Source organism: Amblyraja radiata, chromosome 5 (genome assembly GCF_010909765.2).
Source record: "Amblyraja radiata isolate CabotCenter1 chromosome 5, sAmbRad1.1.pri, whole genome shotgun sequence".
In the NCBI taxonomy this organism is placed as follows: Eukaryota; Metazoa; Chordata; class Chondrichthyes; order Rajiformes; family Rajidae; genus Amblyraja; species Amblyraja radiata.
In genome coordinates this window covers 31,416,234-31,433,058 of record NC_045960.1, presented here as the reverse complement: position 1 = coordinate 31,433,058, position 16,825 = coordinate 31,416,234, and the positions used below count along the sequence as shown (strand labels likewise).

General features: G+C 45.8%; 1 protein-coding gene across 1 annotated transcript in view; it reads left to right on the top strand.

The window, feature by feature from the left end:
- aldh8a1 (aldehyde dehydrogenase 8 family member A1) overlaps positions 1-16,825 on the top strand; it is a 47,291-nt gene that overhangs the window by 12,822 nt on the left and 17,644 nt on the right. The window contains exon 2 of the mRNA XM_033020933.1: positions 12,820-12,967. Within this exon, the coding sequence (XP_032876824.1) occupies positions 12,820-12,967 (148 nt within the window). The remainder of the gene's footprint in view (positions 1-12,819; positions 12,968-16,825) is intronic.

The following is a 16,825-nucleotide window of genomic DNA, read 5'->3' as shown; positions in this document are numbered from 1 at the left end:
TATGACCGGCTACGCAGTCATGAGTATAGAGTGAGTACAGCAGAGGGCTGAGCACGCAGCCTTGAGGTGCTCCCGTGCTGATTGTTATTGAGGCTGACACATTTCCACCAATACGAACAGCCTGTGGTCTGTGAATGAGGAAGTCGAGGATCAAATTGCAGAGGGATGTGCAGAGACCCAGTTCTGCGAGTTTGGTAACCAGCTTGGAGGGGGTGATTGTATTAAATGCCGAGCTGTAATCAATGAATAACAGCCTGACATATGAGTTTTTGTTGTCCAAGTGGTCCAGAGCGGAGTGGAGGGCCAGTGAGATCGCATCCACCGTTGATCTGTTGTGGCAGTAAGCGAACTGCAGTGGGTCCAGGTTTTTGTCGAGGTTGGAGTTGATTTGCGCCATGATCAACCTCTCAAAGCACTTCATCACCACCGACGTTAGTGCCACTGGTCGATAGTCATTGAGGCACGTCATCTTGCTCTTCTTGGGCACTGGTATAATTGATGCCCTTTTAAAGCAGGTGGGAGCCTCAGACCTTGGAATTGAGAGGTTGAAAATGTCCGTAAAACCTCCAGCCAGTTGGTCCGCACAGGTTTTTAGAACACGACCGGGTATACCATCAGGTCCAGGCGCTTTCCGAGGGTTCACCCCTCTGAAGGATTTCCTGACGTCGGCCTCTGTGACTGTGACTGAAATACCATCACAGCGAATGGGGGCTCGAGAAGGCACATCAGTGTTCTCCCTATCAAAGCGTGTGTAAAACGCATTGAGCTCGTCAGGGAGTGATGCTACGCCGACATTCGAGCTACTTCCTGATTTCGCCTCATAGGAGGTGATTGTATTCGGGGCCCCGCCACAGCTGCCGAACATCTGTCTCATCCTGCAGCTTGGTACAGAAGTCCCTTTTGGCCTTTTTGATGACCTTACCAAGGTCGTATCTGGACTTCTTATAAACCACTGTATCATCAGACATGAATGCCCGGTGTCTGGTCTTCAGAAGAGTGCGGATCTCATAGTTCATCCAAAGCTTCTAATTGGGAAACACTCGGAAGTTCTTTGTAGGTAATACAGACACCTGTATAAGCACTGTTGTGCCTGACTTGGGCAATTGGAAGAACACATTTATTTCAACTTGCCTCTGAGTATGCATTGGCCAGATGAAGCATGAATCCAGTGTTGATCAGATGTACTGAAGTTATCAGCTGAAGCAACAAACCTACCTGTACATTTAGAGTGGTGGTGCAGGAACTACCAGCCAAATAGATGGGTCTCGACCTGAAACATCACCCATTCCTTCTCTCCAGAGATGCTGCCTGTCCCTCTGAGTTACTCCAGCTTTTTGTGTTTACCTTCAGCCAAATAGATCCATGCTTTTGAAGAAATGGGGAATAAAACGGATTCATAATGGCACCATAGTGTTGGTGACGCAGCACTAAGACTAGGGCGGCACTTTGGTAGAGTTGATGCCTTACAGCGAATGCAGCGCCGGAGACCCGGGTTTGATCCCGACTATGGGTGCTGTCTGTACGGAATTTGTACTTTCTCCCCGTGACCTGCGAGATCTTCGGTTTCCTCCCACGCTCCAAAGACGTACAGGCATGTAGGTTAATTGGCTTGGTAAATGTAAAAATTGTCCCTAGTGGGTGTAGGATACTGTTAATGTGCGGGGATCGCTGGTCATCGTGGACCCGGTGGGACAAAAGGGCCTGTTTTCCCGCTGAGTCAAAAACAGGAATGTAAACCTGTTTCATTTACTTCCATTTGAAAGATGTAAAGCTGCTTGGAGAGATAAGCACTGAAGTATGGGGTGCCAGGGTAGGGGTGAAATCTACAGGCACCAACATGTTCAATGACAGAGGTGGGATGTTTAGTAGCAGTTTGCAAGGAAGTACAGGTAGGTTGAGATGCAAGTGGTGAGAATGGTTTTGAAGGGGTGAAGGATGCTACTTGAGAGGCAGCTTATCCAACGACAGTTGGCATGGGACCCACAAAGAACAATTAGTAGGCAGGCAGTTTAGTGAGTTAAAGGAATGAGCAGATAGCTCATGGAGGGAATGAGATCAGAGAAGGTACCGAGGGGGGCGCTGTCGAGTATGGCTGCTCTGCCTGCAGCTATCTGTCCTTTTCACCCTTTTTGTTTTTGTTTTTAGTGTCTTAAAAGTTTTTTGTTTTGGAGGCCTCATCTTTTTATGTGTGGGGTAGGTAGGGAGAAGAGGGAAACTGTTCTCCAGACGCCGGAGCTCCATCATCCGGCGAGAGGGCCTGTAACATCGGGCCGCCGTTGCGGCAACTGAGGAGGCCTCAATAAGACCAACTATGGGTGAACAATGAGGAAGAGGACTGGACTTTGTTGCCTTCCCCCACAGTGGGAACCATTATGGGGGGTTGTTTTTATGTTTTATGTTAAATTCTTTAATGGTGTGTTTTATTTTTATTGGTGTGCTGCAAATGGCTCGGAAAACATGGCTGCTGGAGGCGAGAGTGAACGCTGGCGTGATTGGCTGCCGCTGCTCTCTCTCCGATTGTGTATTGTTGCTGTATATGTATCTGTTTCATGCTTGTTTTAATTGTATGGTGTCACGCTTGTTTTAATTGTAAGGTGTCCTTGAGAGTCCTGAAAGGAGCCCTATAAATAAAATGTATTATTAGTATTATTAAGGTCTCCATTCTAGAGATAAAATCCTTGTTGGCTTTTTGAATAATCCTGCAGGAATCGTGGATGTGCAGGTTTTGCACTTTGCAGTCCGCAGTTCTTTCATCAAGGTATTTCCAGAAGTTTGTGGAGGGAAGAGGGGTTTATGGAAATGTTTATTTGTGGAGAAATGAATCCAAGGGGTAGTATCATTTTTCTCTGTCATCTCAAATCAATAGAATCCTAGGCTTGTACACACACAGGAATCAGGCCCTTTGGCCCACTGTGTAATACCGACTTTATACACATCTACACTAATCCTATATATATTATCTGATGAACATGGCTTCCTAGGTCCACTAGCAAAATTTCATTTCCCACCAGCCTGTGGATTTTGAGCTGTTGTAACAAATATCTAATCTAATTCTCTTGCTCCTCCATTTTAAATAATGTTTAATGCAAAAGTAAAAATGCTTGAGTTTAGACCAATAGTATCTGTGTCGTGTTCAATACGTTTGAGTGAAAAGTAAGCAAAAAGTTTTATAATTTGCTGCAGTTATCTGAAATTGTTGTGTAATAATCCATGTCATAATCACAATCATACTTTATTAGCTAAGTGTTTTGCAACATACGAGGAATTTCATTTGCCATACAGTCAAACCAATAAAAAGCAACAGAACACAAAATACATTTTAACATAAACATCCACCACAGTGAGTCCTCCACATTCCTCACTGCGATGGAAGGCGGAAAAAAGTTCAATCTCTTCCCTTCTATGTTCTCCTGCGGTCGGGGTCCTTGAGCCTTCCGTTGATGGGGCGATCTTGGCTCCCGTAGACGGTGGTGTTTGGACCCTCTGCGTTGGGGCGATCAAGCTCCTGCATCGGGGGGGAATCTCAGCTCCCCCACACCAGGCAACGTGACCCAGAGTCGGATCTGGTCGAACCTTCCGTGTCGTATGGAGCTCCGACATCGATCTCTACCTGAAACTGCGAGCTCCTCCATGGTAAAGTCCGCAGGCCGCGGTTGGAGTGCGATCCCAGGCAAGGGATCGGCTCCAATGGTAAGTCCACGTCCAAGAGGTTGGGCTCAAAGTCAGTCTCGAGCAAGGCCTCCAGCTCCATGATGTCAGTCCGCAGAGCGACCGGAGATACGACCCGGAAAACAATCGCATATCCGGCAAAGTTAGAGATTGAAAAAAAGTTTCTCCCGTCCTCACCCCCCCACATAAAACAAACCAGAGAACATTAACACAAACTTTTAAAACACACTAAAAATAACAAAAAAAGATGAAAGGACAGACAGACTGCAGGCGAAGCTGCCATCGTGCGGCGCCCATCGTCAATCGCCCAATCAGTAGGAAGATTAGAAGCAATGCAAGTCTCAAGGTCAATTCCAAACTGGCTGTCTATTTAACTGTGTACTCTGAGGGAATGATTAATTACAAAGCATTGACCTGGTACAAAGGGCCTCTTCTGTTGACTTCAGAAGTGATTTATTTGCTTTTAATAAGTTTGTTATCAATTAAGGTAAAAATTGTCAAAGTAAAAAGCAAACCTTGTAAAATAAAAGTCACTACCTCGGGAGTGGCCTCCATTCTGTATGGTTTTAGTTGGGCATTTGGGAAGATAAGTTTAAAAAACACAATGGAAATTTAGTTGTGTCTTTCGTTTCAAAGTAACTAGAACGCTTTAGTTCAGAAGTCTTACTTACTTTTAAAAAAGCTTCACCAGAGTTCTAGACAATTAGTTAAGCAGTCATGATATGCAGACTACAGTGCACATTTGCCTCCCTGGAATAGTTGATAAAATCAATTGGTAAGAGATGACACAGCATGCAGACTGTGATGTCTCAATTCTGATCAGTAGCCAAGCACCTCACACTGGAGTCTCTTCAGTTAAGCCTTTATCTTACCTGGGACATAGCTCGATCTGCTGGAGCTGACCTGAGCATTTCATGATCATATTGGCTTGGTACCTCAACCATCAATCCAGGGCCTTGTCTAAACTACGGAACACTGGGTACCTCCTGTGTAGGAAGGAACTGAAGATGTTGGTTTAAACCAAAGATAGACACAAAATCCTGGAGTAGCTCAGCAGGACAGGCAGCATCTCTGGAGAGAAGGAACAGATGACGTTTTGGATCGAGACCCCATCACCCATTCCTTCTCTCCAGAGATGCTGCCTGTCCCGCTGAGCTACTCCAGCATTTTGTGTCTATCCTCTGGGTATTGCAGGCTTTCTTTGTGTAAACTCATTGAAAACTTTGCTCCCAATTTTCTGTACTTAACTATTATGTAATATTATTCTCTTTTATCTCGCCTCTTAATTTCTTCCTCTTCCTCTACCCCATATCATTTCACATCCAGATGTACGTATTTTCCTCTTTTGTCTTTGTCAAGATCTGCTCCTGCCCTCTCACTTTTCTTCATCCATTATTCTTCAGTTCCCTTCTGACATTTCCACTCATTGAAGCCTGTTTAATAATAATAATAATACATTTTATTTTCGGGCGCCTTTCAAATCTCAAGGTCACCTTACAAAGATTAAACAGAAGTGAAAAAAAAACATATAGTCGGAGAAAAATAAATAATAAGGACATCATCAATACACAAATTAAAGATAGAAATCGCTCCAAAGACACAAAATCAAAAAATCAAAAAAAACACAATGTGAAGAGAGAGCAGCGGCAGCTAAAGCGCGCCAGCGTCCACTCTCCCTTCCGACAGCCATCTTGGACACAGACTAACAAAGTACCTTACACACAGAAAAATCATCCCCCCACAGTGGATACCACTGTGGGGGAAGGCACAATGTCCAGTCCCCAACCCCAGTTCTCCCAAAAGCCAGGCCTATTAAGGCCACCGCTGTTGCCTCAATGGAGGCCCGATGTTCCTGGCCGTTCTAGCCGGGTGGTCTTGCCCCGGCGTCGGGAGAGTCCTCACAGCGGCTGGGCCACCTGGAACGGCCGCTTCCTAGCAGGGGATTGTCGGCTTCCGCAGCCGACAAGGACGCACCGAGTTGGAGCTCCCAGGCTCCCAATGTTAATGTCGGCGCCGCCCGCTCCGCAGACTCGCAGCCCGGAGGTGTTGCTCTCGGCGGTCCAGCTCACCGGAGCTCCAGCGCGTCGATCCAGCGCGGCGACCCAGGCAAGGCATCGCCCGCTCCACGATGGCGCTGCAGCGCTGTGCCGCCACCGAAGCCGAGGTGCTGGGCGGTCCCCGCCAGGAAACGGCGCTCCAAGCCCGCTGGTAGGCCACGAGGATGGGTCGACGGGCAGCCCAGAGAAAAAGCTGCCTCACCGACCAGGTAGGGACCTAGAAGTAAGGTTACCTCCTTCCCCCCACAATAAGAAGTCCATTTCTCCGAAAAAAACGACGAACAAAACTAACTAAAAACTGGAAAAAAAAATGAATTAAACGGACGGCTGCTGGTTAGCAGCCGTTCCCCAAGATGGCTCCTCCCCCCCTAGAGAGTTTCACCGTCTTGCTCTTCCCTTGTGGGTTCATTTGCATCACCTAGGTCCTGCTCATGCTGGATAAAATCCTGCTGTCACATTGAGCTGAGCCATGGAATCATTATGGTATTGAAGTAGGATATCCAGCCCATCTATTCACTGCAGACTGTTTGTTGAGAAATCCAGTCAGTCCCATTGTACTGCTCATTTCTTGTAGCTGTGCAAGTTATTTTCTTTCTTGCCTATCCAATTTATTTTGAAAGCCCTGAATGACTGTCCTCTTATATGCAAATGCAAATGCAAATGCAATGCTGGCTATTATATCAAGAAGACTAGAATACAAAACAGGGATAGAATGCTGCGACTTTCTAAGGTGCTGGTCAGACTGCATTTATAGTATTGTAAATAGTTTTGGGCCTTGTATCTGAGGAAGGATGTGCTGGCATTGGAGAGGGTCGAGAGGAGGTTTACAAGAATGATCCCTGGGATAATTGGGTTAACATATGAAGAGCGTTTGACGTCATTGGACTTGCGCTCGCTGGAGTTTAGAAGGATGAGGGGAGGCAGAATTTCTTTTGTCAGAGGGTGGTGAATTCATTTCCACCGCTGGCTGTGGAAGCCAAGTCAGTGGATATTTTTAAGGTGGAGATTGATAGATTCTTGATTAGTAGGGGTATCAGGGGTTATGGGGAGAAGGTAGTAGAATGGGGTTGAGAAGCAAAGATAGATCAGCCATGATTGGAATGGCGGAGTAGACTTGATGGGTCGAAATGCCTAATTCAGCTCCTGCAACTTAAGAACTTATAGGCAGTGAGATTTCACCCACACTCTGGGCCTAATAGGGCCATGTTCTCCAGAGATGCTGCCTGACCCTTTATGTTACTTTGTGTCTTTAAAGGGGCAGGTTCATCCTCTCAACCTCCTTTTTCACCCATTGCTTTAAACCTGCCCCCTTGTTCCTTGAAGCTATCACTGGTAGGCTGTGGGCCGAGCATCAAAAATGTGTCTAGAAATAGGATTTCGTGACCCAAGTCACCAAACTACATGACATTTTCACATATTGTGTAAAAAAAATTATATAAATCACCCCTGAAACTCGATATGAAGAAGACTTGCACATTTTTTATTAAATTAGAGAAAAACCGGAAAAATTTCGGGTAATTTTTAGTCCAATCAATGCACGTTTAACATTGAGTTGTCTGCCAGTTGGCCAATCACGCGCTTTGTTTCAGGCTAGCACACAAAATGGCTAAGAGGGCTTCACAGATGCCTGTTTTACTGGAGATTCCGATTTGTTGTTCTGTGGAATAAATGTCATGGAAACTTGCAGCAGGTAATTGTATTTAGTGGGAAAAGCATTAAAAAGGCTGAAGAAAGTGCTGCTAAGTTGAGGAAGTGGAAGAAAGCCTTGAAAGCAAAGTCCCTGCTGAGGTCCTGGAACACAAAGATTAAGACAGTCAGGAACCAACTCTAACTAAAAGGTAAGATCTAAAGTCTGAATTTATGAAAATCTATCTGTATGGAGTTTAATTAATTTAATTACACCCTTTTATAATGTGTATAAATTCATTCATTCACTTACTTCATTCATTCATGAAGTTGAGGGCCTAAACTATATGTTTCAATAACACAGTCAATTAAACATTGTCACTAATGCCAGCCTGTTGTAGAGTAATGTCTTTAACAGCTGATCTCGGAGCTGCCTGCGAAAACTTACCGGGAAAAAGTGCTCCGACCGCGGGACATAGGTACTCGCGGTAAAGTGAAGCCGCGGTCTCAATTAATAAGCGGCCGATTCACGAACACGGAGCCGCTGATCATCTCCACGGGCGGGCGGGGGGGGGGGGGGGGGGAGGCTGTACATAGTGCCGTCTATAGCGGCCGTTTCAGACCCCAACAACAGGAAAAAAACGGAGGGATATCTGACCATTTCTCACTGCAATGGAAGCCTATAAATAGTGATCGATATCCCTCCGTTTTTTTCTTGTTGTCGGGGTCTAAAACGGCCTACCCCTTATTCTTAAACTGTGGCCCCTGGTTCTGGACTCCCCCAACATCAGGAACAAATTTCATGCCTCTAGCGTGTCCAATCCATTAATATTCTTAAATGTTTTAAAAAGATACCCTCTCGTCCTTCTAAATCCAAGTGTATATAAGCCCAGTCGCTCCATTCTTTCAACATATGACAGTCCAGCCATCCCGGGAATTAACCTTGTGAACTTACACTGCACTCCCTCAATAGCAAGGATGTTCCTCCTCAAATGTGAAGACCAAAACTGCACACAATACTCCAGGTGTGGTCACACCAGGGCCCTGTACAACTGCAGAAGGACCTCTTTGCTCCAATACTCAACTCCTCTTGTTATGAAGGCCAACATGCCATTAGCTTTCTTCACTGCCTGCTGTACCTGCATGCTTACTTTCAGTGACTGATGAACAAGGACCCCCAGATCTCGTTGTACTTCCCCTTTTTCTAACGACACCATTCAGATAATAATCTGCCTTCCTGTTCTTGCCACCAAAGTGGATAACCTCACATTTATCCGCATTAAACTGCATCTGCATAATTTGAAGATCCAGTTGCAAAGATGAGTGCTGATAACAAGTCCTGCGAGTTTGATGATAAGCTTGGATGGTATAATGGTATTAAAGGCAGAGCTGTAGTCTATGAATAGGAGTCTGGCGTAGGTGTCTCTCTTATCCAGGTGTACTAGGGATAAGTGTAGGGCTAGGGCCAGGGCGATGGCATTGTCCATGGACCTGTTATGGTGAATGGGTCAAGGCCACTGGGTAGACTGGGTTTAATGCGTTCCATAACTAGCCTCTCAAAACGATTCATGATAGTGGATGTCAAGGCCCCTGGATGGTAGCTGTTGAGGCATGAGGTCTTGCTTTTCTTCGGCACCGGGAGTATGGTGGTCGTCTTGAAGAGGTGGCTACATGAGAATGGAGTTGCGAATGATTAAAGATGTCCGCCAATGCTCCCGCTAGCTGGTTCGCGCAGCTGCTACGGACACGGCCAGGAACTCCGTCTGGGCCAGTTGCTTTTCGTGGGTTTACCCCCCGGAAGGCTGACCTTTTCTACAGTCACCCTGGGGAGAGGCACACTTGAATCTGGTGTCACCGCCCTGTTGGCCTTCTGCTCGAAGCGAGCGTAGAAAGCATTCAGCTCATCGGGTAGGGTCGCGCTATCACCCGTGGTGTTGCCTGACCTGGCTTTGTAGCCAGTTATCTTATTCAGATCGTTCCGCATTCTCACTGTGTCAGAGTGGTTATACTGGGACTCGAGTTTGTCCTGGTATTGTCTCTTGGCATCCTTGATGGTTTTTCGGAGATTATAGCAGGCCTTCTTCTACCGCTCGGGATGTAGAGGGGGGGAAAAGTAGGGCAATAGGGTTGGTGCAGAAGGATGAATGGATGGGAGAGTAGATTGTGCAGAGAGAAGGGGAACACTGAGTTCATTTGGGATGGCAGAGTTCGGATAGATGGGAGGGGAAGAAATCTGAGATTGTGGGGAGAGTGAATCATGCACCACAGATGCTCTTTAACCTCCCACCTCCCTAGACCACCTATGTTTCATGTCAGGCATACTTTGTGCTCAGCATTGCGAGCAACATGCATAGATTACTTTATTGCATAGACATTGCTTTTACCTACAAAGCCACTGAGGGATGGTGCAAGAAAAATGTAGCTTCACTGGCTTTTTTTTGGGTAATTCATTTTGTGTAATTCTTTTTAGTTCCAAGAGGTGGCAGTATAACACCAGAAGCCACTGTGGCATAGATTTGAAGCCACTGTACAAATGTACAAATGATAAAGCTGTAAGGAATAACTGAACAAAGCATTAACCCTTTTTCAGTCACTTACCTCGACGGAGATGCGATTTTCTCCATGTCGCATCTCCGTTCCCCCCTGCGGCCTACAACATGGAGTGGTGCGACCTTCCCGGAAGACTGGCCCGGAGCTTCATGCCGCTATTACGGCGCGGACTTACCATCGCGGAGCCTGGGATCTTTTGGTGAGGATCGCCAGTGTAGGGGCTTCGACCGCGGGGCCTGTGGACTTTAACACCGTGAAGCAGCGGTCTCCGGTAAGAAGCGGCCGACTCGAGAGCTCCATGCCGCAGAGTGTTCCGATCTGTCCCGAAGCCCGAGTTCCCATCATCCCGACGAGAGGGCTTGAACAGCGGATTGTCGGCAACTGCCCCGTTCAAAGGCCCCGACCACGGGTGAACAAAGGAGGAAGATGTCTGAATTTCCATCACAGTGAGGAATGTCGATTCCACTGTGGTGGATGTTTATGTTAAATTTTATTTTATGTGCTGTGTGTATTTTTGCTTTTTTACTTAGTATGGCTGTATGGTGACTCAAATTTGTACCTTAATTGGTACATGTGACAATTAAATTGAATCTTGATTGGCAACTCCTTTAGAATTTGATAAGTTGTCATTTGATTAAAAGTTCCAAAGAAGACATTGCACTTAAAACATCAACACCTCCTTTCTCATCAGATTTGATCTGACTTATTTTAAGTATCTATTGTCCCCTGTGACAGCTTGAATCCATTTTGATGCATTAAAGGAAATGCAGTCGTGACATTTCCAGTCGCTTGCAGTCTCTTGTCTGCAAGTGGAACTCAGCTGTAAATCAGATTTTGTCACCCGGTGGTGTCGGGGCTTGGCTTGGACTTGTAGACAAATGCCTGTAAATACAGGGCGAGACGTAGAGTGCTTGAGGGTCAGCAGTTGACCCGCTGACCACATCTTCTTTTCCAGGAAAAGGATAAAAGGAAAGCCCCAATGGAAAACTCGCTGTGTGTCTAACAATAGACAATCACAATAGCATGTGAATACAGAGTACAGAAGCAACAATAATAAAACATAGCAACACGATGTTATAGTACCTGCCTCAACTACCTCCTCTGGCAGCTCGCTCCATGTTCCTTCCACCCTGTATGTGAAAAAGTTGCCCCTCGGGTTCCTATTAAATCTTTCCCCTCTCACTTTGAAACCCCTGTCCTCTGGTTCTTGACTCTCCCATCCTGGGGAAAAAGCTATGTGCATTCAACTTATCTATGCCTCATCTTGCATGGTCAGCCCCTATTTTGATTTCTCAAAATGCAACTCCGCGCACTTGTCTGCATTAAACTCCGTTAACCATCGCTCAGTCCATTTGCCCAATTGATCAAGATCCTGCTGTAATTTTGACAACTATCTTCGTTATCTACGATACCATTCACTTTGGTGTCATCTGCGAACTTGCTAATCATGCCGTCTACATTCTCATCCAAATTGTTGATATAAATCACAAACAGCAATGGCTCCAGCACTGCCTGAGGGACACCACTAGTCACATGCCTTCAGTCTGCAAAAACAACCTTCCACCCTCACCCTCTGCTTCCTTCCATGATGACAATTCTCTATCCTGTCGGCTAACTCTCTCTGGATCCCATGTGATCTAACCTTCTAGAGCAGCCTACCATGTGGAACCTTATCAAATGTCTTGCTTGAAGTCCATGTAGACTACATCTATTGCTTTGCCCTCATTAACCTTTTTTTGTTACTATGTATAGATGAAATAATGTTAAACTAGTGGAAGTAATGAAAAGTCACGCAACTCAATTTCATGGCATTATCTGAGATACTTGTAGAACCATATAAAATTCTTAAGGGATTGGACAGGCTAGATGTAGGAAAAATGTTCCTGATGTTGGGGGAATCCAGAACCAGGGGCCACAGTTTAAGAATAAGGGATAGGCCATTTAGGACTGAGATGAGGAAAAACATTTAAACCCAGAGAGTTCTGAATCTGTGGAATTCTCTGCCATAGAAGGCAGTGGAGGCCAATACACTGGATGTTTTCAAGAGAGAGTTCAATATAGCTCTTGGAGCTAACGGAATCAAGGGATATGGGGAGAAGGCAGGAACGGGGTTCTGATTTTGGATGATCAGTCATGATAATATTGAATGGCGGCGCTGGCTCGAAGGGCCGAATGACCTACTCCTGCACCTATTTTCTACGTTTCTATGTGCATCCATGGTGTGGGAGCTGCTTTCCAGTTGTAGAATGTAAATAAGAAAAACATATGGTAAGAGGACGGAGAACTAGAGTCCAGTCAGTTTTTCCTGCTCCACATTGCATGCCATGTGAACACAATAAAATATCTCTGGTTAAGAAATCCATACACCTATATGCAGCAGGGATACTTACAATAAATCTCTCCTGCCAGGAGTTAGTGCTTCTTATATTGGTCAACATGTACAAAGCTATCTTAACAAACATGGTGCCTCATTGATTCAAATGAAGTAAATTAAAGGGCAGCACAGTGGTGCAGCTGGTATAGCTGCTGCCTCCCAGCCTCAGAGACCCGGGTTCAATCCTGTCCTTGGGTGCTGTCTGTGAGGAGTTTGCATGTTCTCCCCGTGACTGTGTGGGTTTCCTTTGGGTGCTCCGGTTTCCTCCCATATGTGAAAGACGTGCAGGTTTATAGGTTAATTGATATCTGTAAATTGTCCCTAATGCGTATGTGAAAGTGGGATACCAGAACCGGTGTGAACGGGTGATCAATGGTTGGCATGGACTCGGTGGGCCGAAGGGCCTGTTTCCATGTCATATCTCTAAAATCTCTAAATCGGTTGGCTAGTTGAAGAAAGACAAACATAGAAAATGCACGCTAAAGAAGTGGATTGTTGTTGATTCCTCGTGACTTGGTTTGTTGCTTTAATCTTTCCTCACAGGTGGATGCGGCAGTAAGTGCTGCCAAAGATGCTTTCCCCGGGTGGTCGGCAAAGAGCCCTTTGCAGCGATCGCAGATACTTCATAAACTGGCAGACCTGATAGAGGCTCATCTGGAGGAGTTTGCTCAAGCGGAATCAAAGGATCAAGGTAATCCAATCATTTCCATCAACACCTCAGAGGCACGGTGGCGGCGCAGTGGTAGAGTTGCTGCCTTACAGCGCCAGAGACCCGGGTTCCATCCTGATTACGGGTGCTGTCTGTAAAGATTTTGTACATTCTCCCCGTGACCTGCGTGGGTTTTCTCTGAGATCTTCGGTTTCCTCCCACACTCCAAAGACGTACAGGTTTGCAGGTTAATTGGATAGGTATAAATGTAAATTGTCCTAGTGTGTGTAGGACTAGTGTTAGTGTGCGGGGGTCGGTGCAGATTTGGTGGGCCGAAGGGCCTGTTTCTTTCAGACGTCCCTCGGACCAGGCTTGATCGGACTTTGCTGGCTTTATTTTGCATTAAACGTTATTTCCTTATGTATCTAAATGCTGTAAATGGATTGGTTGTAATCATGTATTGTCTTTCTGCTGATTGGTTAGCACGCAACAATAAACGTTTCACCGTACACGTGACACTGAACTGGTTCCGCACTGTATCTATAAACTAAACCTGGGTGTGCGAAAGCTGAGCTGGAATCATGTCAATGAACGTCTAGTATCATGTCAATGTACAAGCAGAGCAAGACAAGGGAGGAGTGGGCCATGCCTACCTTTGACCTGCTTTACCATTTAGTAGGTTCATGGCTGCAGTTGTGTCTGTCAAATTTCCCAGCCATTTCCCAAATCCCCTGAAAACACTCAGCAGTTCATGCAGCCTCTGTGGAAAAAGGTACAGAATTTATCTTGAGTCAAAGACTGTTATTTTACACTTTCATGTATTTGTAGTGATTAATTTTCATATACCTCTTTTCCCTTGTTCTACCAAAAAGATATGCATGTGTAGGTGAAATAATATTTTCACAAGTTATAGTAGAATTAGGCCATTCGGCCCATCGAGTCTACTACGCCATTCAATCTAGGCTGATCTCTACCTCCTAATCCCATTTTCATGCTTTCTCTCCATAACCCTTGACACCCATTTTATTCAAGAATTTGTCTATCTCTGCCTTTAAAATATCCACTCTTGGCCTCCACAGCCCTCTGTGGCAATGTTCCGCAGATTAACTACCCTCTACCCTTCCAGAAGAGCGCCCTTGAATTCCTTTTTAAAGGAAAAACATATTTTTCACATCCGCACCTTTCATTATTCTGTAAGTTTCAATGAGGTCCCCCCTCCACCTTCTAAACTCCAACGAGTAGAGGCCCAGTGCAGTCAAGTGCTAACCCACTCATCCCTGGAATCTCTCTTGTAAACCTCCTCTGGACCCTCTCCAGACCCGGCATCATCCTTCCTCATATGGGGCCCAAATTTGATCACATTACTCCAAATTCAGTCTGACCAGCACCTTGTAGAGCCTCGGCATTACATCTATGTTTTAGTATTCCAGTCCTCTTGATATAAATTATGGGGTAGCGCAGGGATAGAGATACTGCCTTAGAGTGCCAGAGACCCGGGTTTGATCCTGACTATGGATGCTGTCTGTATGGAGTTTGTACGTTCTCCCTGTGACCACGTGGGTTTTCTCTGGGTGCTTTGGTGTTCTCCCACATTCCAAAGAAGTCCATATTTGTTGGTTAATTAGCTTCTGTAAATTGTCCCTGGTGTGTCGGGTAGAACTAGTGTAAGGGGTGAATGTTGGTCGGTGCGGACTCGCAGGGCCAAGGGGCTAACTCCAAATCCTCCCTCGCAATCACAAAGCACATTTCCCCTCATCAATGAGACACACACCAAAATGTATTGAAGAAGGTTTTCTGAGATACAGTGCATTCAGAAAGAATTCAGACCCCTTCACTTTTTCCACATTTTGTTACGTCACAGCCTTATTCTAAAATGGATTAAATTCATATTTTTATCATCAATCCACACACTATACTCCTTAATATAAAAGCGAAAACAGGTGTTTAGACATTTTTGCAAAATAATTAAAAAGAAATAACTGAAATATCATATGTATTCAGACCCTTTACTCAGTACCTGTACTTTGTTGAGGCACCTTTGGCAGCGATTACAGCCTCAAGCCTTCTTGGGTATGATGCTACAAGCTTGGCACACCTGGATTTGGGTAATTTCTCCCATTCTTCTCTGCAAATCCTCTGAAGCTCTGTCAGGTTGGATGGGGAGTGTCGATGCACAGCTATTTTCAGGTTCCTCCAGAGATATTTGATCGGGTTCAAGTCCGGGCTCTGGCTGGGCCATTCAAGGACATTCACAGACTTGTCACAAAGTCACTCCTGCGTTGTCTTGGCTGTGTGCTTAGGGTCGTTGTACTGTTGGAAGGTGAACCTCCGCCCCAATCTGAGGTCCAGAACGCTTTGGAGCAGGTTTTCATCAAGGATCTGTCTGTACTTTGCTCCTTTCATCTTTCCCTCAATCCTGACTAGTCTCCCAGTTCCTGCCACTGAAAAACATCCCCATAGCATGATGCTGCCGCCACCATGCTTCACCGTGATGAGCAATGCCTGGTTTCCTCCAGACATGACGCTTGGCATTCAGGCCAAAGAGTTCAATCTGGAGTTCATCAGACCAGAGAATCTTGTTTCTCATGGTCTGAGAGTCCTTAAGGTGCCTTTTGGCAAACTCCAAGTGGGCTGTCATGTGCCTTTTACTGAGGAGTGGCTTCCGTCTGGCCACACTACTATAAAGGCCTGATTGGTGGAGTGCTGCAGATATAGCTGTCCTTCTGGAAGGTTCTTCCATCTCCACAGTGGCACTCTGGAGCTTTGTCAGAGTGACCATCAGGCTCTTGGTCACCTCCCTGACCAAGGCCCTTCTCCCCCAATTGCCCAGTTTGGCCGGGCGGCCAACTCTATGAAGAGTCCTGATGGTTCCAAATTTCTTCCATTTAAGAATGAGGGAAGCCACTGTGCTCTTCGGGACCTGCAATTCTGCAGAAATTGTTTCATACCTTTCCCCAGATCTGGGCCTCGACACAATCCTGTCTCGGAGGTATCCGGTCAATTCCTTCGTCTTCATGGCTTGGTTTTTGCTCTGACATGCACTGTCAACTGTGGGACATTATATAGACAGGTGTGTGCCTTTCCAAATCATGTCCAATCAATTTAAGTTACACTGGTGGACTCCAATCAAGTTGTAGAAACATCTCAAGGATAATCAATGGAAACTGGATGATCCCAAGCTCAATTTTGAGCAAAGATTATATCTTTGATTTTGAGTGTCATAGCAAAGGGTCTGAATACTTATGCAAATGTGATATTTCAGTTATTTCTTTTTAATTACTTTACAAACAATTCTAAACTGTTCACATCAAAGCAGGGGACTTTAATCACACGGACTTGAAGGCAATGCTCCCCAAATTCTACCAGCATGTTAAATGTGCTACAAGAGGAGCTAACACACTGGACAAGGTCTACTCCAATATCAAGCTGGGCTACAGGGCTAGACCACTACCACACCTGGGCCCGTCTGACCATATGTCCCTGCTTTTAATTCATGCATATGCCCCCCTCAGGAAAACTGCTCCTACCATCACAAAGACCATCACAACTTGGCCTGATGGTGCCTCTCAGCAGCTGCAGGACTGCTTCGACAGGACCAACTGGGATGTGTTTGAACACCAGGACCTGGAGGTGTTCACAGACAGTGTACTATGTTACATTAAAAACTGCATGGACACTGTCACAGTGGACAAACGCATCCGGGTCTACCCCAACCAGAAGCCCTGGATGACCCGGGAGGTCCAGCGGCTGTTAAAAGAGAGGAACACCGCTTTTAGGTCTGGCGATAGGGTTTTATACAGCACGGCCCGAGCTAACCTGAAGAGAGGCATCAGAGAGGCCAAATCAGACTACAGGAGGAAGATAGAGGACCACCTGGACAGTAACAACAGCAGGCAGGTG